This window comes from Cygnus atratus, chromosome 12, assembly GCF_013377495.2.
Source record: "Cygnus atratus isolate AKBS03 ecotype Queensland, Australia chromosome 12, CAtr_DNAZoo_HiC_assembly, whole genome shotgun sequence".
NCBI lineage: Eukaryota > Metazoa > Chordata > Aves > Anseriformes > Anatidae > Cygnus > Cygnus atratus.
Genome location: NC_066373.1, coordinates 13423149 through 13443470, shown reverse-complemented (window position 1 = coordinate 13443470; position 20322 = coordinate 13423149). Strand labels below are relative to the sequence as shown.

Here is a 20322-nt window from a genome sequence, read left to right as displayed (position 1 = left end):
AATATATAGAGCATTGATTGTTTACCCTGATTTGTGCTTTTCTTTTTGAAGATTATCGAACGCCTAAAGCTTGTACCTCTTAGCCAAGATTGCGTGGAGGAGAGAGTTGCAGCCTTCCGGAATTTCAGTGACGAAGTAAGTAGTGTCTCTTGTTTTTAGCTTCCAAAATACTTTTCCTTGTTAAAAGGATGTTAAAACCGTTTAATCTCATCATTCTTATTCTTTAAAGGGAAATAGGACGGAATTATTTTGTATTCATGCAAGTAGACTCTTGGATTGCTGCTCTTTCTCTGTAACGCTGCTCTTTGGAGCACTACAAACCATGCTCAGAAATCTCTTCTCCACTTTGCAGAAGGAGTCTGTAGATCTGAATAGTTTTGAACTTGCTTAGTTAGATTCACCTCTGTGGAACAACACCTGGGTTCTAATACTAATGGTTGCCTCTGCTCTCCAAACCTCATTTATTGTGCATCGCACTAAATTGAAAGAAGCTACTCCACCAGTTAGTGTCACCTGGGAAATGAATGGAGGAGTGTCAGGCAAGTGAACAGCAGCCTAAGACAGAGCAACTGTACAAAAATAGAGATTTGCTCTCAGTTCTGTTAGTTTGCTTATGTATAGCAAGGAATCATGCACCAGTGATTGTGAGCAAGACTTGTTTTCTGGGATGCTGTGCAATCCTTAGGCTGTAAATTGAATACGCAGTATGCTCCTGGAAAACTTGGGAAATTATCCTCTTAGTACAGCTGATGGCATCAGGTTTTTTCTTTCCTTGGCATTACATTTCCTTAGCTATTTACCAGAAAACAAAGCCTTTCACCTCTGCTGTTCTGAGTGTGCGTCTACAACCTAAGTGGAAGTCTATTACTGCTCTTGGACTGTTTTAACTGGAAGGTGGAACTTCTTTTTAGGAAGTTCTCTTAGACAGCGCTTGTTTGTATTTGAGTGTTTGGGTGTTCTTGTGTGTGTATTCAAGTGTTTTGGGTTTTATCTGGACTGTTGCTGCCCAACATGAAGATGCAGCTGTCTGCATGCCTGTCCCAAGACTATGGATAACATTTTTTGCCAGGTCATGCAGTCCTGGTAGGGGTAACCATTAAATGTATGACTGTTATATAAGGAGTTATCAACCACAACTCTCATTGCTTGGTTTCCTGATGTCATTGAGCAGTGCTAATGATTCTGTCAACCTGCTCTTCATTGCAATACATCATCTTTTTTTCTCTCCTTTCTGTAGATCAGGCACAATTTATCCGAGGTCCTGCTTGCAACCATGAATATTTTGTTCACCCAGTATAAGCGGATGAAAGGCACAAGCCCTGCCACTCCTGCCAGACCCCAGCGCGTAATGGAAGACAGAGATTCGGTAAGATTGTAATCCTCACTGTCTGACAAGTTTTCCTACTTTCTTTTCCCCTGACTTTCAAGGGATTGGGCTTTAACTGGGCACCTCTAACAGTCTTTGGTTTCAAGCAACTAGCCTTTTCAGTTACTTGTCCTGAGGCCAGTCTCTTGTAACTTCACCTTTGTGTAAAGAAAGGGTGATGCTCTAAATGGCACAGAGCTAACTAACAATATATATCCTAGCAAGAAGAAATAAGCATTCCGTGTGCTTCTTGGTGGGATCTTTGGTAATTAGCAGATGTGAACAGATTTAAACTTGAGCTGATTTTCAAGAACCAGATTTCCACCTCTGTCATTTGAGTTAGTGCCCTCTTCGTGCAAAACTTATTTCTTGGGGAAAGGCACTTCACTCCTCTCCCTGGCTTGCTTCCATAATGGCACGGACAGACATTTTCAAAGACATTTCAAATTTCCGTGGGCAACACACCAATACCTTCAGATATATTCACTTGGTGGATGTCTGTAGTGGTTTGCCAGTGTCATTCTCCTGTCTTTGCAGCAGTGCGGGCAGCTTTCAGGTGCTGAGGTGCTTGGTCTGGCTGTCTGGTTTAAACAGCTGACAAAGTTGGGTTGGACTTAACTGCTAGACTTGCTGCTGAAGCATTTCCTGCATCCACGGATGGAAGGCTGCACCTTCAGCCACAAAATGGGGATCTCTTAATAACATCACTTAAAGGACACAGACTGGTGTGTGGGCACTCACCTGTAAATACTCCCTAAAGCAAAAATGTGTTTAGCTTAGCTGCCGTGGGTTTTGGTCTCATAGCTCTTACTATATTAAAGCTCTCATAGGCACTTAAAAATCAAGGCCAAAGCACTCATCCTGTCCTACAGATCAGGAAATATATATCAGCTCCTATTTGAGAATGAAAAACAACGTGGGCATCGGCCAAGTTTTTATCCAGGCTTCAGACATCTGCAAAAGTGCCTTTGATCTCTAAATTTCAATATTGGTGAAAGTCTTTGTAGCATTTTTAAATTACAGTAGAAAATGAAAGTTTGGAGTTAACGATGCAGCTTTTGTCTTTGGGGTACAGCCCGTGTGTGAGTTACAGGATCCTGCCTTGCAACTGCACTTGGACTCTAGACTGGCAAAATAGGAGAAGGATGCATGCTGCTTAGGCTTCTCCCCACCTTAAATTCTGTTGCGAGTCCAGGTTAATGCAGTCTGTTACCTGCTCTGTGGGTTCACAAGGATGGCTCTGAGCAAACAGCCTGAGCTCCTTGCTTTTCAAGTGAGCCTTTTAGTTCAGTTTTGTGATTGCAGTGTTGTGCCTTACATAGAAACATCTACCACCTCCATTTGGGTGTTACCCTGTCAGGTGTCATCTCAGTGTGAGCAGCATGACAGCTCAACAAGCTGTCGAGCTCAACACCCTCGAAAGTTTTCTTCTTCAGGCATGAAGTTTTGTTAATCAAGCTGCTGGCCTTGCGGTGGGATCTCGTAGCAGTAGGGCATCACTTGTGGTAGCGGACACTGAGTCTGCCTCGTGGATCTCTGGCTGCAGAGCGCAATAAAAGCAGCGCTTAACCATCAGAGGGAACAAGTGCCCACTGCCTCTGTACTCAGGGATGTGATAAGAGAAATAGTTGAGTGATTATAATGTCAGAAGGGAGCATGAATCTTCTGGTGTAGGATTAGTTGGAAAAAAATCTATAGGCTTGAAGCTCCCAGCTGCCTGGTTTGCATGCGCAGAAAAATATCGGGCAGGGACACATGGAAGGTAGGCTAAGGATAGCTTTAAGACATGCTCCCCTGTTGTCTTACCCTGCTGAATCTCCTCTGACAATGTGGGAGTGGGAAGCTAGATCGTGTCAGTTTCCCTGCCTGGGAAACAGCTGGGGGATGTAGAGGTGGGAAGAAATGAGGGCATTTTGAACATGGGGAGGTGGTCCTTCAGCAAAACCTTCCCCATTCAGCTGAGCAGAGATGGCAGATACAAGCTTCTGCAGGCTGTACTCAGCAAGTTTCTTCTTTTGAACTTCCCTGGGGGAAAGGCAGCTTTTCCTTTCTCTGCAAAGAAGGAAATTTGGGGGGAAGTCACTAACACTGTGTGGTCTTCCAGAAGCTTTAACAGTCTCAGTGCATTGCCCAGTAGACAGTGCAAGCAAAAAAAGCACCTTTCCTCAAGCAGGTCTTTGAAATCCCTAGGCTTTCTCTACATCCATCCGAGCAGAGAGATTCATCAGAGGAATTTGAAAACACGAGGTAGTAGCTGTTCCAAGTCTGAGGCTTGTTTCACGTAGCAGGGAGCAGAGTCCCCCCGAGTAGGAACATTCAGCTCTTAAATTTGCCCTCCGGTGCCCAGCACTGCTCTGCTGACTGCCTGAAGTGGGACCCTGCTGTGACAGGTAGGGAGCAGAGGGAGTTTTGCAGGAACCGTATGGACCCAACAGCAGGGGCAGGATAGAGAGGGAGAAGTACCTCTAGAGCTCTGTGACCTGGTAAAGCTCTCTGCTAAAACATCTCCTATTCAATTTCAAAGATAAAATGTGCTGTATTTAGAAATCAGCAAGTTTGGACTCAGAGCTGGGTTTTTATGAATCTTTTTTTCACAAAGAAATTACCTATGCTATGTTTTGAGTCTTTTATACGTATATATATGTGTGTGTGTGCTATATATTGACACACACATACGCATATATATACATATACACACATTCACACATTAATTGGCTTAGGGAATGAGGGAGCAAAGTCCTGTCCCATTTGGCCTGATCCACTTTGTCAGATTTCAGGCAAAGATTGCAGTGAGCCCAGACTGCGGTGCTGGAAGCTGTCGCTGCCAGCCATGACCCAGATGCCACCAGTGTGTGACAGCAGTGCCTGAGCTTCCCCGCCTGGTCCGGGGTGACTAGCCCCCTGCAGCAGCCCAAGGGTGTTATCTGGGTGGCAAAATTAGGTCATGAAAGGAATGGAATTCAGGTTCGTTTGCGGTCTTATTTTAAATCACAAGTGACTTTCACGTCCATTAAGTAATTACAGCCACCAGAACATGTAGACCTCTGGGCCGCTCTTAACCTCTGCAAACCCCTGTTCTTGCTTCCCGAAGGACTGCTGCTTGCAACCCCTCCTCTTGCTTTGACTTTTAAAAATAGAGTGGCTCCAACATGTTTGCTACGAAAAAGGTAAAGGCAATGGTAATTCACGCTGCTCCTGAGCCTTTTTAGTCACAGTGAGAAGTTTTGCCTCTTAAGATTTAATTAAGAGCCAGACAACTCGATGTGCTTTATTCACCCACCACCTATTTTGATGTCCCCTGAAACACAGCAGGTTACAAGTGATGTACACGTTGACCATCACTGAAACTGATTTTTAGGGCACCTTGTTAAGCAGGCAGTACCTTGGTGTTAACTGGGTGGTAGCAGCTCTGGAAACCGCCCTGGAAGCTTGGAGCAATGGGGTCAGACTCCATCCTGCTTCTTGTTCAGGAGGCTTCTGCTGTGCTGTTCTGCCTTCTGCCACTCCTCAGCTGCAGCATGTGAAGGGAGGAGTGCTACGCTGCCCTGCTCTTTGCAGCTCCAGGTATTCGTCCTTGGCCAGACAGGAATACGACCCGAGGTAGGAGCTCTGCCCTGTATTTCTGCCAGGCCCTGGGGCTTTGCAGACAGTCATAGCTCTCTTTCAGACAGCATAGTAGTAGAAACACGAAATGAAACGGCTGTGATCTCAGTGCTAAATAAAACTTACTTCCCTACCCCATGCATAAAGCTGAAGGTTTTTTGCTCGGCTGAATCAGCAGCATTTAGCCAGCGTCTTGAAACAATCCTATCAGGTGAGCAACCCAGCTTTTCCTGTTATCAGCTTACAAAGCTCATCGGTTGCCACTGGGTAACCAACTGGTTTAACAGCACACTGAAGACGGGGTAGAACTGCCCAGATGGATATCAGAGCTGGTGTTTGTTACTGTTCCCAGCCACGTAACGGGCTTCACTCACTCCTCGGTTTGTCAGTCCCTGCTGTCAGATTCACCGTCTGCGTGCCCACAACAACCAACGTTGCTTCAGTGTTCCCTTCAGTCAGCAGATTGAGGGAGGATTTGAGCAGTAGGATCTTCCAGGAGGGTAATTCAGAGCTGTCTAATATTTAAGAAGGAAAACGCTGCAAGCAAACAAAACGGTCTACACGGTCTGCCATAAAAATTCAGAGTTTCTGTATCTTTCTGATGCCTGCCAGCTGTTGGATTGATTTTTCCCTTTAATCTATTAATGGGGAAAAAAATAGGAAAAAAAAATCCTACATTCCACCTGCGACATAGCCTCCTGGGTGCACAAGAAGAGGTTTTGGTTACTCTAGCCAAACCTCCACAGGTTGAAGAGCTGTCAGTATGTTGTAGGTGAGGCCGGAGATCTAAAGGTGCGCGTAGCACTGCCAGCTTGTTTCTAGTGCTTGTGCTTTGAGGGTGGTAATGCAGCATTTCAGCAGGGTCCTCCTTTTATTGTTATTTTGCCAAGTGGGAAAGAATCATGTTGCCCAGGGATGGACCGTTTCGTGCAGAGATTGAAGATGATTGCAATACAGTGATGCTCCAGATACTTGAAAACACTTTTTTCTTGGGTAATTTTAAATAAATGGGCATTTTTTAAGCGAGTGGGCGACTCACCATGCTTAGAATGGTTGGAAAGGGAAACAAATTAGATTTCCATCCCAATGTGGAGATATATTACCCAGAGAGCAGTTCTGAGTATAAACATTATACTTGCTTGTTTGAAAAGGCAGGTGCTTAACTCGTGTCTAACTCAGCTTTCATGGTGTTGTAGGGTGTTTTAGATACTACAGTAACTGTACTTTATTTTTCTATTCTAGCAACTTCGATCTCAAGCTCGTGCACTGATAACGTTTGCTGGAATGATCCCTTACAGAACGTCTGGAGACACAAATGCAAGACTGGTGCAAATGGAGGTCCTTATGAACTAGCAGAGCAGCTTTTCGTAGGGTTGCAGCAACCTGTGCCTGTCATTAGTGCGTTCAGGGGTGGGACCAGTGCCATTTTGTATTCTGTATTTTTGTTGATGGAAATAAATTTCTTTGATTTCTATTTGTTTTTGACATTTTCGTTTTCACTGATTTTTTTTGTGTTTTTACGTTTTTATTAATTTTGTTTTAAATTGGTTTATATTTAGAAAATCATTCTTGGTGAGTAAGCGGGCCGCGCAGAGAGAAGTCAGTTCTGCAGCAGGGAGGTAAATGAACAATTTTGTAGCAGAAGAGGAAGTGCAGAGTAAGAACTTTGATTTAATGCTCAACGTACAGTTGGGAAATTTTTGGAGTTTTGTTTTTTCGGATGCATGTTAAATGTTGCAAATCTGTTTGATACACCACACGTGGCGTGCTGCTGTCAGTCCGTAACGTTGTCTTGTGGGAAGGAGTGTTTGTGATGCAGGTGAGCTCCGCGTGCTGCAGACTCATTTATGTTTAAATTGTTGGGTGCCTCACGTTTACACAGCTTTGCAAATCCTGGAGCTCTGCTCAAGCTTTTGCAGGGACAGCTGGGACGGGGAAAGGTATATCTGGATAGGAGATGTTTTGTAATTGGCACATGGGTTTTTCACAATCGAGTTCAAAATGGTCCCGTATTGAGTTCCCCAGGGGAAGCAAGGAAGCTGCCCAAGGAGTCTGTGTGGGTGCTGTGGGCAGAGACAGGTACTGCTCTTGGTTCTGTGAGAAACCTGTATCGCATTCAAGTGAGGGGCATTAAATAATGGCTCCTTGGCGTAGTTTAAATGTTTTGAGCTACAATTAAATCGGTGTGAAAGCCCTGTTACGTTACAAGCTTTTTTTTTTTTTTCCTGCAGCTTGAATGTAGCTGCCTTGACTATAGCTTTGAAATGAAATGGGAGGAATGGTAATTACAGCTCTTACTGCTCCCGACACACCTACCCTTCGGCACTGCTGCTGTTTTACCCTCACTCCATTTGTATTACTGGGATATGAGAACATGTGCACTCCTGGATAGGCAACAAAATGTAGGAGCTGATTTCAGCCTTTGCATGTTGAATTATTGTGGGGGAGAATTAATGTCCATTTCTTGCAGTAAGTGTAACCTGCGCTGAAGGATATTTGACTGACTTCCTCATTATTTCTCTACCAAAAAAGTTGCAGTGTCAATCTAGTCAACCTTTTCAACAGGAATGGCTTGCCAAACCACCCCAAAACATGTCTCATGGCATGAGCAAGCTGGCTATTGGGGACCCCAGCAGCATAGCTAGGGATTGCATGTGGCACTGAGAGGTCCCGTGGCATGCTCAAGGCTCTTTCGGCTGAAGGATGGTGACGTGGGAAGCCCTGTTGGTCAGACAGGCTCAGGAGCGTGTCCTGCATCGTGTCCTTTCTCCTGCTGGAAGGGAGGATGAGAGGCCTGGACATCACCCTGCGAGTGAGGGGGATTTGGTGAGTTGCTGGGAGGTACTGGTGGGCCCCGCAGTGTCAGCAGGTGAGTGTGGGGGGCTTTGCCGGTGAATAACTTTGCTGGCGTTTGTGTGAATGCTTCTCAGTGCACCTCAGCTCCAAAATTCATCTGCTCTTGAGACTGAATTCCCAGAAGGTAGGTGGCAGAGCAAGGCATCTCTTCCTGAAGCTCGATGAGAAGCCTGCTTGGCCTTGGTTGCCCCATGTGCAGCCCTGCAGGATAAAGCCAGCTCCTAATTTTCCTTGCTGGCACTCAGCCCCTGTCCCTAGGTTACTCTCAGCACCAAAGTACCTCTCCGCAGTGACCGGCGGGCCCGTGCCTGTCCTTGGGCAGCCTCTGACCCGAGCGAGAGGGACGGCGCTGCCAGAGCCTGATGTGCAAGGGGGAGGCTGCCCTGCCTTGAAATGCCCTGTCCGTGCAGACAGCGAGGCTTGGCTCTCATTGCTACTGTTTGTGGGACCTTGTTTTTCTCCGGCCATCCCCTGCTCAGCTGAGCTCTTGTGCTGGTCCTTTGTAAGCTGAGCAGAAGCTGAATTGTTTCATACGTTGTCCTAAAAGCTTGGAAGGGCTTTCTGTGACCTGCTGGCAGAGGAAGCAAATCCCCTGCAGGGTTTCCAAGCCCTGCGACCAGCCCTGTGGAGGTAAGGCCCAGCACTGTCTGAGACAAGATGTGAGAGGCCAGAGGTATAACAGAAGGTGCCGTGGATAGTTGGGGTTCATTTACTTCCTACTGATTCCCTGTGATTACTTCCTAGGTCTGTGCAGGTGGTGGATATTGCAGCACAGCAGTCCTCCCGTGGTCCCAGGAGCGGCGGGCTCCAGCCTGGACTCAGCAAGCTTGGCTCCTCTGCACGGCTTCATGGGCTTTGCTGCACTGAGGTAGATGCTGAATAAGGCACCCCTGTGGTTTTCCAGATGCCACTGTTTTCTCTTCACCTCATGCCTTCTGACGTCTGTCTTCGTGCTCTTCTGGAAAGAACAACCTGATCGTGCTCCCTCAGGTTTCCGACCCAGACGTTCTGCTGCGGGAGTGGAGTTGGTAACCCTCTGTACCTTCATGCCTCAACTTTATTTATTCAACTTCATCTGCTGCAGGGTTTTTTTGAGATGTCATTAAATTCATACGTTGTTTGGAGCAGCCTGCTTGAAGGTATTGTCACCGACCACTCCCTTTATAACAGGGAGGAATTCTTGCATATGTAATGTAAGGCTATCAAGAGTGACCCCGATTTTCCATGTGCAATTACTCGGAGCAGCATTTTCTGATTTCCTTTCCCAAGCTAGTGTCATCCATGTCCTACAGAGCTGGCTGTTGACTAGGAGGGCAAGAGAGTGCCTTGGTGTGAGCTTTACCATGGCCCTTTTAAAACCGATAATTCCAGATTCTCCGTAGGAGCCTGCATAAAGGCTGTGGAGCTGCTGCTTGTCCTTTGCACAATTCCTGATTTGTAGCCATTGCTCCAGGTATCACAATGAAGATGTGGTTTTGCTTCCTTTGTGTAAATAACTGAGACATTGGGAATGCTCCTTGTGAATATAGAGGGCTTGGGGGTCCTTGGACAAATCTGCAAAGGCCAAAATGAGCATCTGAGCCAGTCAGCAGGTGTGATTTGCCTGGCAGAGTTAGTGGCAGAAATGGGTTCTCATCTGAGAGCTGAATTTATTCTTGCTATAAACTGACAAAATGTCTCTGAAGTCAGCGGAGCTCTGTACACACACACAAAAAAAAGCACAGATTCATGCTGCAGATTAAATTGAGGATAATTCACCTGCGCCCTTTCCTGCTGTAGGATTAATCCTCTGCAGTAAGGACTCTGCAGGTAGAAGATGAAATGCAGCCTAGGGGGTGGCTGGCTGGTTGGGATCTAATGCAGCTCACGTTGGTGTTGCTAGAGAGGACTGAAAGGGTTAAAGGTGTGTGTCTCTGGGCGTGCTGTCCCTGCACAGATGCAGCAGCGAAGTGCAGGGCATCCAGGTTTGTTGTCTGTGGTTCTCATGGCTCGTCCGTAGTGAAACACCGGTGAGTGCCATGATATCAGCATAACAGTGCTTAAAGCTTTGAAGTTTTTAAAGCTTGAAGCCCTTTGTCAAGCAAGGTCTTGGTTGATGTGTTCTGGGTTTACAGGGGAATTGCAGGGAAATTTGGAAATGCTCATTGTAAATGTCTGGCTTATGTTACCTGTCCGGTAGGAGGGGATTTAAATCTCTTCCAAGAGCTTAATCGTGGGCTGCTGGTAAAAACTAAATTGAGCTAATAAAGACAGCTAGCTGCCATGTGCCAACAAGCAGAAAATCTGCTGAAACGTGCCTTGAAGACCCCTGCCTACAAACTGCCGTGGAGCTGGCAGATATTGGTGGGTCCTGTCCTCTTCTCAGCTCATTATTTTGGTGTTTTCCCCCAGTAATGCTCTCTCTTCTAAGTATTTTCACAGTGGCATCTGCAGTATTATCATTGTGTGTGCTTGGCTCGTCTAGTCCCGGTCAGGTATTTGCTGTCTGGAGGAGGATGGGAAGCGATCCCTTTGGCCCACCAGGTGAGGTTGCCAGCAGCTGCCTGAATAACCACCTCTTTTCTCTTTCCAGGCTTCTTTCCCTGCTGCGTGGAGGAAATCATCCCTGCTCTGCGCGATGCGGTCGGTGCTAAATCCCCGCTCCGCTCGCGTGGCCGGGTCGTCCAGGCGGTAGGTTCCCTCTTAACGGAGATAGAAACGGGACAATTAAAACTTAAATAAAGACCTGGAGGAATCCAGTGCCTTGGCAAACTATAAAAGAAGCCACATATTGAGCATTGAACCGTTCCCTGCCTAACTAGATGAAGGTTCATTTGAGGCATTTAATAGCCATAATGGACCAGCATCTCGGCCCCAACGCTCTCCTCGTTCTGCTCATGGCCCCCAGAAGCTGCCGCCGGCGCGGAACGGCCCCGGTATTGTTGCTGCAGCTGGTGTTGTGAATCAGGCCGACGACAAGCGCATCCTACTATCCGGCTATTTCACTACACCAGGGTTGCATCATACCACTTGCTTCGCTCTTCGCCTGCTGTCCGGAATCCTCATGCCTCTCCTGGAGCATCTTTCTGCAGTGCTTCACCTCCTTCCATTTAAGAGGTTCCCTGCGATTTGTCCCATTTGGGGCCAGTTAATGTTTTCTGATGAAATAATGATGGTCTGAAATAAAGATGTTGCTTCTAGGCACGAGTCTACTGCTGTTTCTGTTGTGGGCAGAGGCTGATGTCCACCTTGCAGGAGGTATTGCCTTAGCTGCTGAAAGCCTGAAGCTTTCTCCTTGCTGCATCTCACTGCCGCCCTCTGTTCTCCCCCTAAGTGGAGATAGGAGATATGCTGAGTCTGGGCGGTTTTCCCCAGCGTCTCTTGAGCCCTGCGAGGCAGGATCCGCTCCCTGTGGGGAGCTGCTCACCTCCTGGCACTATTTGGGCTGGGACCAGGGACAGAGTTTGGGCATTACATGAGTGAGATGCAAGCTGTGCAACAGCAGACACCTGGCTGTTCTACAGGGAATGCGGCTGGGTCCTGGTGGCTTCTATCTTCATCCCCATGTGCTTGCAGGTGAGTGGGCTGCTGGGCTTCCTCGCCTGGAGATCCAGGTCCCCCAGGAAGGCTGGGTGCGCAGGGCTCTTGCCACCTCCACTGGGGACAGCAGTGGCACCAGGGGTGCAGTTGTATTTTGGACCATTGTGCAAAATACAGGCTCTGCCTGTCCTCAGCTCCTCAGGGAAGCAGCTCTACACTGGCCGTGTGTGATTGAGGGTGATGTCTGCCCACGCACAAGCAATGCAAGAGCAAGTCCTCAAAAAGCAGGTTAAAATTTGTGTGTGAGTGTGAAAGGCAGCCTGAGGCAGTGGGCCAGGCAACCCGAATTTTCCATTAACTCACAAAGTAAGTGGGGTGAAATTCCAATGGGCTGCAGCCTTGCCCTCAAATTTTATTGCCTGCCTTGTTCGCTGTCTTCAGCGATCTTATCTGTAATGGCTTTTAGTGCGCATGTGACACCCAGCTCCATATAAAAGGCGCCCATCCCTCCCCTGGCCTCTGGCCACCGTAAGGCGAGCGAGCAGCTGCATGTTTTTTGTCAAGTGGGGAAGGGTTAAACGAGGGATGTGGTTTGGGGGAGATTTGGATCATGGGCATTCAGCAGTTCCCCCATCCTGGGGTCCAGAGGGGTTTCTCATGGGGCTATGGGACTGTGGGTATCTTTACCCCCCAGCCCTGGGACATCTCCCCCATCCTGCGGTTTCTTATTCCCCCGTTTCCCCTGGTTTCACACATCCGGCACAGCTTGGTATTGCCAGCAGCAGCTGAGATGATTTATGGGGTCTGTAGGGTCTGGGGCAGTATCCTAGGGCAGGGGTAACGCGTGTGGGACTTGCTGCTGTTTTCCATAACAAATCCAGGTGGGAACTGAATGTTCCCGGGTCGGGGCCGGAGGCGAGCTCAGCACTATGTTTCTCTGCCGCTCTGTCCTTGGGACTTAATCTCAGATCTGTTATCACAGCCCCGATCAGGCACTGGACGCCAGTGATGCTGATTGTGGCATTTTTGATACCTCCTCCAGCTATTTTTTTCCCCCTGGCCAGTTCGGGGTGGTTCGAGCTGATTGCGTCCCCTGTGGTGCTGGGGGGGTGCCAGGTGGCTCGCCTTGGTTTGGCCAGGTATAAATCCCCCGAGCCCGACCCTGGCACCGCGAGCGGGACCTCGGCAGCCAAAAATGTCTGAGCTGCCCTGCCCAGAGCCCCCCGCCCGCTGCAGAGGCCGCTTCACCATCAGCACCCTGCTGGGCGTGGAGGAGGCCGGTTGGCCTCCCTGCGAGGCCGCGGGCTGCGAGGGCACCCACCTCTCGGGCAGCACCCTCTGCACCAGGACCTTCGGCTACAACACGGTGGACGTGGTGCCCGCCTACGAGCACTATGCCAACAGCAAGGGCGTGGGCGAGGCCAGGAGGGGGAGGCCCTCGCTGGCCGACCTCCGCTCCATCCTCAAGGTAAGGCCGATCCCGATGTCTCCCGGCTGTGCTCTCCACCGGGGCTCTGCCCAGGTGCCGGGCGGTGCTCGTGCTGGGTTGGCTCTGCAGTGACCCGCAGTCCCCTCGTCCCCACAGCCCGACCCGGGCCACCTCTGTGTGCCGGTGCCCGAGCCCCAGCGCAGCGATGGCCTCCCCAGTGCCGACGAGGGGCCGGGTAGGGCCCCCGCACCGGAGCCCATCCGCTTCGGATGGGTGAAGGGCGTGATGGTGAGTGCGGCGTGTTCCTCCGCCCATCATGGTTTTTTTTTCCTGATCTATCAATTTTTTTGTGACTGTCCATGCGCCAAATTGTTCCCCTGCCCTCCCTGGCATTAATCTGAAGACCAGCAGAGCCAGGGTGGCCCTGGCTGTCCCCAGGTGCCACCTGCACTCACAGCCCGTGTCCCCATCTCTGTCCCCTCCAGATCCGCTGCATGCTGAACATCTGGGGAGTGATCCTCTACCTGCGCCTTCCCTGGATCACGGCCCAGGCAGGAATCGGTGGGTACCCACCACAGCCCCGGCAGGGTGGGGGGACGATGGCACCAGGCTCCCTGCGGCCCAAAACACTTGGGTGCAGGTGGGAATGGGACTGCTGGTGGCACCTGGCCAGGTGGGTGCGATCGGTCCTCTCCCGCACAGCCCTGACGTGGCTCATCATCCTGATGTCGGTGACAGTGACCACCATCACCAGCCTGTCCATCTCCGCCATATCCACCAACGGCAAAGTGAAGTCAGGTACCGCGTCCCCAGCCCCACAACCCCGCCGAACACCCCAAACCTTCCGAGGGAGCAGGTTCCTCACAGCCTCTGCTGATGCAACTGCCCCAAAACCTCCCAGCCCTTCCCAAACCACCACGCCGAGTGTTGCAGACCACAGCATCCTGCTGGTGGTCACCATCTCGCAGGGAAACACTGAGCAGAAAGGAATTTTGGGTGGCTTTGCCGGCAGCAAGTGCCCCTCGATGGCTGGTTCCTGTTACCTCCTTGGTGGTTTGGGGAGGAGCAGGGGGAGGCAGCCCTGCCACCGGGTTTTCTGCACCGCAGGGGGCACCTACTTCCTCATCTCGAGAAGCCTCGGGCCAGAGCTGGGCGGCTCCATCGGGCTCATTTTTGCCTTCGCCAACGCGGTGGCCGTGGCCATGCACACGGTGGGCTTTGCTGAAACCGTCCGGGACCTGCTGCAGGTGAGAACATGGCTCTGTGCCTCCTGGCGCCCCGAATTATTGACTGATGCATGGGTTAATGCTTATAACCACCCCTCAGCTGCTAAAACCAGTGGTGGTTTGCCACGGGGAGATTTGCTTCCTGACTGGTGACGGTGCCCCCTTCCCAGGAGCACGACTCCCTCATGGTGGACCCCACCAACGACATCCGCATCATCGGGGTGGTGACCGTCACCGTGCTGCTGGGCATCTCGCTGGCCGGCATGGAGTGGGAGGCAAAGGTAGCGCTCGCCCCCTCGGCCGGCCCAGCCTTCGGCCCAGGGGAGCCGGCTGCCTCTTTCTGCTCCTCCAGGCCCAGGTCCTGTTCTTCTTGGTCATCCTGGTCTCCTTCGCCAACTACCTGGTGGGGACAGTGATCCCGGCCACCACGGAGAAGCAAGCCAAGGGCTTCTTCGGCTACAGAGGTGGGTCCACCATGGACCTTGGCACCATCCAGGGCTGTGAGAAAGGGTTGGGAGCAGCCAGCCGTGCAGAGCTGGGTGGAGATGCTTCTCCTCTGCTTCCTCCCCAGCTGACATCTTTGCCCAGAACTTGGTGCCCAGCTGGCGTGGACCTGAGGGCTCCTTCTTCAGCTTGTTTTCCATTTTCTTTCCATCGGCAACCGGCATCTTGGCTGGGGCCAACATTTCGGGTGATCTGAAGGTAGGTTTTCACCGTCCCCATGTGAGCTGGTGGTTCTCAGGACGGGAAACTGGATGGGCAAGAAATTCAGGTGGGCCAAAACCATCACTGGGGATCCCCAGAAGGCTGCTTTGCTTCTCTCTGTGCCTCCCTCGGACAGGATCCTGCCGTGGCCATCCCCAAGGGCACCTTGATGGCCATCTTCTGGACCACGATGTCCTACCTGGTGCTGTCTGCTACGATAGGTGAGTGTGGACAGGTGGTATCCCCATGAAGTGGGGAGGAGAAGGTGGGTGGTGGGAGCCAGCAGCGGTGCCCCAGCATCTTTTGGGGTTGGTGGATGAGCAAGACACGAGCTTTGCTGTGCCCTGCAGGTGCCTGCGTGGTCCGGGACGCCTCGGGCAGCCTGAACGACAGCGTGCCGGTGGGCTCGCCAGGCTGCGAGGGGCTGGCCTGCGGCTTCGGCTGGAACTTCACTGACTGTGCCCAGCGGCAGAGCTGCCCCTACGGGCTCAGCAACCGCTACCAGGTGTGCCTGGGGCCTCCTCAGCTTCAATCAGCCAGAATCAGGCTCTGCTGCTGGCTGCTTTCGCTCTGCAAGCGATGAGTGGGTTTCCTTGGCCGTAAATGAGCAGCAGCAGCCCACGCGCTGGGTGCCCGAGCACCCTAGGAAGGGCAGCACCCACGGTGGTGGGAGATATGTGCTCGTGAGGTCCAATGGGGATGTGCTTGGGGAGCTCATTTTGGTAGGAATTCAGAAGGCACTGGTTGTCAGCACCTACATAATTTTGATGTAGAATGGGGCAGCACTGAGGGAAGGGGCTGGGGGCTGGAAATCCTTTAGGGTCAATCCTGACCGCTGGGTTCTTGGGCAGAGCATGAGCATGGTGTCGGGATTCGGTCCCCTCATCACGGCGGGGATCTTTGGCGCCACCCTGTCCTCAGCGTTGGCCTGCCTCATCTCAGCCCCCAAGGTCTTCCAGGTGAGGGCCAGTCCCTGTCCCTGTCCCCGTCCTGTCAGCAGAGATGTGGAGGGGACGGCCCGATGCCTCTCACGCCTTTCTCCCCGCAGTGCCTCTGCGAGGACCAGCTCTACCCTCTCATAGGCTTCTTTGGAAAGGGCTATGGGAAGAACAACGAGCCCATCCGTGGCTACGTGCTCACCTATGTAATCGCCGTCGGCTTCATCCTCATCGGTGGGTGCTCCCCGCCCTGTGCCCAGCTGGCTCGGTCCCACCCGGTGGCCCTGGCACACCGACGACTGTCCTGCCCTCCTCCTACAGCCGAGCTCAATGCCATCGCCCCCATCATCTCCAACTTCTTCCTCTGCTCCTACGCCCTCATCAACTTCAGCTGCTTCCATGCCTCTGTCACCAACTCCCCAGGTGGGCCCCGGCCCGGCCCCAGCCGAGTCCCGGCTGCGGGGCGAGGGCAGCCAGCGGCAGCCGCTGTCTGTGTTTGCGTGCAGGCTGGCGACCCTCCTTTCGGTATTACAGCAAGTGGACCGCGCTCTTCGGCGCCGCCATCTCGGTGGTCATCATGTTCCTGCTGACCTGGTGGGCGGCCCTCATCGCCCTCGGCATCGTCGTCTTCCTCCTGGGCTATGTCCTCTACAAGAAGCCGGGTGCGTGGTGGCTCTGGGGACAGCCCCGTGTCCCCCCGGGGGTGTTTGTCCTTGTTGCTGACCCATCCCCTCTGCACAGACGTGAACTGGGGCTCCTCCATGCAAGCCAGCTCCTACAACATGGCCCTGAGCTACTCGGTGGGGCTCAGCGAGGTGGATGAGCACATCAAGAACTACAGGCAAGGGGGTCTGGGTTCGGTGCCGTGATGGAGGGGGAACGGGGGTGGCCGTGATGCTCAGAAAGGCTCAGTGCCACCCTGCTGCCTGGTGCCACCCTGCGTCCTCTCCTTTCCCCCACCTCAGGCCCCAGTGCCTGGTCCTGACCGGGCCCCCCAACTTTCGCCCAGCACTGGTGGATTTTGTGGGCACCTTCACCAAGAACCTCAGCCTGATGATCTGTGGCAACGTGCTGATTGTGAGTGGGGCCGGGCTGTGCCCTGGGTGTGAGCTCCCCAGCTCATTAAGCAGTATTGACGAAGAGCTGGGGCGTCCCTGAGAGCTTCCCCTTGCCCAGCCCGGAGCAGTGTTGCTCCTGCAGGACGAGGACGCTGGTCAGAGGACAGGGGAGGGGACCCCTCTGCTCTTGCCTGAGGAGGAAATGTTGGTGCCCAGAAGGTGCCTGGGCAGGCTGCTCTCCATACAGTGTCACCAGCACCAGTATTTGCCACTGTGCAACCAGTGGAGTCGGGGTGAAAACCAAAATTCACCATTTTTCCCAGTGCAATAGCAACTTCCCAAGCATGCAGTGCTTAAATCTGGGTCTTGCCAACAATTTGGGGAGAGAGGAGCTGGAGCTCCTCAGCAACCAAAGCACAGGGGACAACGGGGGCCACCAGTTGTTCATGGCAGCCATGCCCCCTCCCCTGCTCCCCACCAGGGCCCACGCAAGCAGAAGATGCCCGAGTCCAGGCTGACGTCGGACGGCCACACCAGGTGGCTCCTCAAGAGGCAGATCAAGGCTTTCTACACCAACGTGCTGGCTGAGGACCTGCGAAGCGGCGTCCAGATGCTCATGCAGGTAGAGCCACCCTCAACCCTCACTGTCCCCACCTTGGTGGGACACGCCATGCCATGCGAGGTGGGTGTCTGGTGCAGGAATTAATTATCCCCATTGCTTTTTTTTCCCCCGAGGCTGCCGGCCTAGGGAAGATGAGACCCAACATCCTGGCGCTGGGCTACAAGAGGGACTGGCAGGTGGCCGCGCCGCAGAGCGTGGAGGATTACGTGGGCATCCTGCAGTACGTGCCCTGGGGCTGCTGACCCGCCACCCGTAGCGGTGTCACACCGAGCTGTCCCCATCCCGGTGACGGTCCGATAGGGACAGCCACCACCACCAGCCGCCTTCTCTCTCCTTCCAGCGATGCCTTCGATTTCAAGTACGGCGTGTGCCTGCTGAGGATGAAGGAGGGGTTGAACGTTTCCCGAGTGGTGCAAGCTCACAGTGAGTGCTGAGAGATGGAGCCGCGGGACTTGTCCCCACGCAGAGGCCACAGTGGGATGTCACCGCCAGGCTGGGGATGGGTGCGCGTGTCCCTGGGGCTGCTTGGTGACCGCCCCACACAGCCAGGAATGGGCCTGATTTAACGTCACCTCTGAAGTGGTGACAGGTGTGACAAGCTGCACTGGGCTTGGGGACATGGCACTGATGGGGACAGCCCCAGTTATGGGGGCTGATGCAGTGAAGTGGGGCAGGACGCTGAATTTGGGTACTCCCAGGGGTTGCACCCCTGCCCATGCTCCTCTCCTCCCTCCCCATTTAACCCCACATTCAAGGCAGGACCTCAGGCACCGGTCAGTCCTCAACTGGGAATGCCCAGAGCATCCTGTAGCCTGAGGGTTCATTTTGGGGAGCTGGGTTTGCGCCCGGGGGGCAGGATTTGAGCTTAGAAAGGACATGAAGATGGTTTACTCACCCCCATAACGGAGCGGTGCCTTGCTGATGCCATCACGTGCGTGTGTTCGCAGCGGATCCCGGGGAGTTGGCGGCCGAGCAGCAGGCGAGCACCATCTTCCAGAGCCAGCAGGGCAAGAAAACCATCGACATTTACTGGCTCTTTGACGACGGAGGTGAGCTCTGCCCCGTGCTGTGGGACCAGGCAATAGAAGAGGATGGGAGCACATTAAAAACGCCCCGTGAGCATCCCCGGTGTGAACGCGGCTGTGTCCCACAGGGCTGACGCTGCTCATCCCCTACCTCCTCGGGCGCAAGAAGCGGTGGGGAAAATGCAAGATCCGGGTGTTTGTCGGCGGGCAGATCAACAGGATGGACGAGGAGAGGAAGGCGTACGTGCCAGACTGGTGGCGTGCGGGTGCTCCAGCTCAGCAGCTGGGGCACGTCCCTGATTTTTGGAAATTGTCCCTTTCTCTGCTGTAGGATCGTGTCGCTGCTGAGCAAATTCCGCCTGGGCTTCCATGAGGTCCACGTGCTCCCCGACATCAACCAGAAGCCCCGGCCGGAGCAGTAAATGCATCCCCCTGGCTACCCACGACTCCTCGTGCTGCACACAGACCCCCCTGATTTCGGCACAGAGGGGCCCCATGCTTTGCAGCAAGATGGGGTTGGGCATGCAGGGCAGGAGGATGCTGCTGTGATGGGGCCGAGCCCCAGCTCACAGACACATTGTGCTGGGAAAATCTCTATTTTTGCATATTAATATAAGTAAAAATAAGAGATAATATAAGTAATAACAAGTAATAATAAGTAATTCCTGGCTGTGGTGCACGCAGGGAAAAAAGCTTTGGTAAAAATGCAAAGAATCTAAAAAGTTTCCCATAGATATTTTTAAGAATTCGTAATTTGTCCTCGTCTTGCAGCATCAAGAGGTTTGACGACCTGGTCGTGCCCTTCAGGCTGAACGACGGCTTCAAGGACGAGGCCACGGTGAGCGAGATGAGGCACGGCTGTCCCTGGAAGATATCCGACGAGGAGCTCCACAAGCACAGAGCCAAGGTAGTGCCGGTGCAGGCTGGGTGAGGTGGGACGGTCTGCGAAGGGTTTCCTACTTTTGAGTCCAAACTCTGTGGTTCTGGAAACCTTCCCACTCCCCAAATTTGCAGGGTGCAAAGTTCTTGTGGCCAGTCCTTCCTGGGGTGCTTGAGGATGATGTGGTGGCTCGCCACAGGGCCGTAGTGCCCCCGGCACGGTTATTTCCTAAATATTAGGTTATTTTCCTAAACCCGCGCTGTTTGCTCCGCAGTCGCTCCGACAAGTGAGGCTGAACGAGATCTTGCTGGAACACTCGCAGGACGCGGCGCTCATCGCCATGTAGGTGCTGGAACCCCCCTGCTCCCCTTCCTTGCAGTCCCTTGGGGCCCGGACACCGGGGTGCACCCAGAGGGAAAAGCTGGGGGAGCACCGAGAGGTCTGGTCCTGGAGGGGGGAGGCACTTATTTTTAGGAAAAAAGCTGCAAATTGGTGCCGGAGGAGGCCGTGCACTCGCTCAGGCGGCCCCATCCCGCAGCACGCTGCCCGTGGGCAGGAAGGGTGGCTGTCCCAGCTCCCTCTACATGGCCTGGCTCGAGAGCCTCTCGCGGGACCTGAGGCCCCCCGTCGTCCTGACCAGGGGAAACCAGGAAAACGTCCTGACCTTCTACTGCCAGTGAAGCGCCCAGCGCCTCGCCGCGTGAACGTTTCAGGCCAGTTGTGAGCTGGGCGACTGGGAAGAGGTTTGGGGGAGAACCAAGTGCATGGGGCTCACAGCAGCGGGGCGCTTTTGGGAATCCTTAATGTGCACTGCTGCTGTGCTCTTATAAAAGCTCGTTTTGCTGATCTTGGTCCTTAGAGGCTGCACGTAGCTATAAAATAATGCACGCCCCCTAATGCAGGTGTTGGTTCCCCGTCAAAGCCACGTTCCCCAGCTGAGAACCACCCCACGGGGCTGCAGAGAGCAAGGTACCTGCCAGCCCTGGGGCAGACAGCCACAGACAGGAGAAATCTGCTCTGCACGAGGCAGCAGCGAGCACGGCTTCCCAAACCTCGACACTGGCCTCCTCACCACCCCATCCTCCCGCAGAACAA

At 52.8% G+C, this 20322-nt stretch overlaps 2 protein-coding genes across 3 annotated transcripts in view; both read left to right on the top strand.

The window, feature by feature from the left end:
- Positions 1-6443, top strand: part of NUP93 (nucleoporin 93) — an 82857-nt gene extending 76414 nt beyond the window's left edge. For both annotated transcript variants that reach the window (XM_035543254.2, XM_035543255.2), the window contains 3 exons: positions 52-135; positions 1238-1366; positions 6212-6443. In XM_035543254.2, the coding sequence (XP_035399147.1) occupies positions 52-135; positions 1238-1366; positions 6212-6322 (324 nt within the window). In that variant the 3' untranslated portion in view covers positions 6323-6443. The remainder of the gene's footprint in view (positions 1-51; positions 136-1237; positions 1367-6211) is intronic.
- Positions 6444-12539: 6096 nt separating this feature from the next.
- SLC12A3 (solute carrier family 12 member 3) lies at positions 12540-19907 on the top strand. The gene is made up of 25 exons (XM_035543387.1): positions 12540-12901; positions 12977-13061; positions 13259-13334; positions 13476-13571; positions 13881-14020; positions 14170-14280; positions 14352-14463; positions 14571-14701; positions 14841-14925; positions 15055-15209; positions 15556-15663; positions 15753-15876; positions 15964-16065; positions 16149-16304; positions 16384-16483; positions 16608-16719; positions 17182-17322; positions 17436-17542; positions 17663-17745; positions 18270-18371; positions 18476-18587; positions 18679-18765; positions 19119-19254; positions 19502-19569; positions 19766-19907. The coding sequence occupies exons 1-25, from the start codon at positions 12540-12542 to the stop codon at positions 19905-19907; spliced, it is 3033 nt and encodes a 1010-aa protein (XP_035399280.1).
- The last annotated feature ends 415 nt before the right edge of the window (positions 19908-20322 follow it).

What these genes read in the sequence shown, in the direction of transcription:
- SLC12A3 (XM_035543387.1), top strand. Translation starts at nt 12,540, where the DNA reads ATGTCTGAGCTGCCCTGCCCAGAGCCCCCCGCCCGCTGCAGAGGCCGC. An exon ending in CCGAGTGGTGCAAGCTCACA is followed by an intron (nt 17,746 to 18,269) that starts GTGAGTGCTGAG and finishes GTGTGTTCGCAG; the next exon opens with CGGATCCCGGGGAGTTGGCG. An exon ending in ATGGACGAGGAGAGGAAGGC is followed by an intron (nt 18,588 to 18,678) that starts GTACGTGCCAGA and finishes TCTCTGCTGTAG; the next exon opens with GATCGTGTCGCTGCTGAGCA.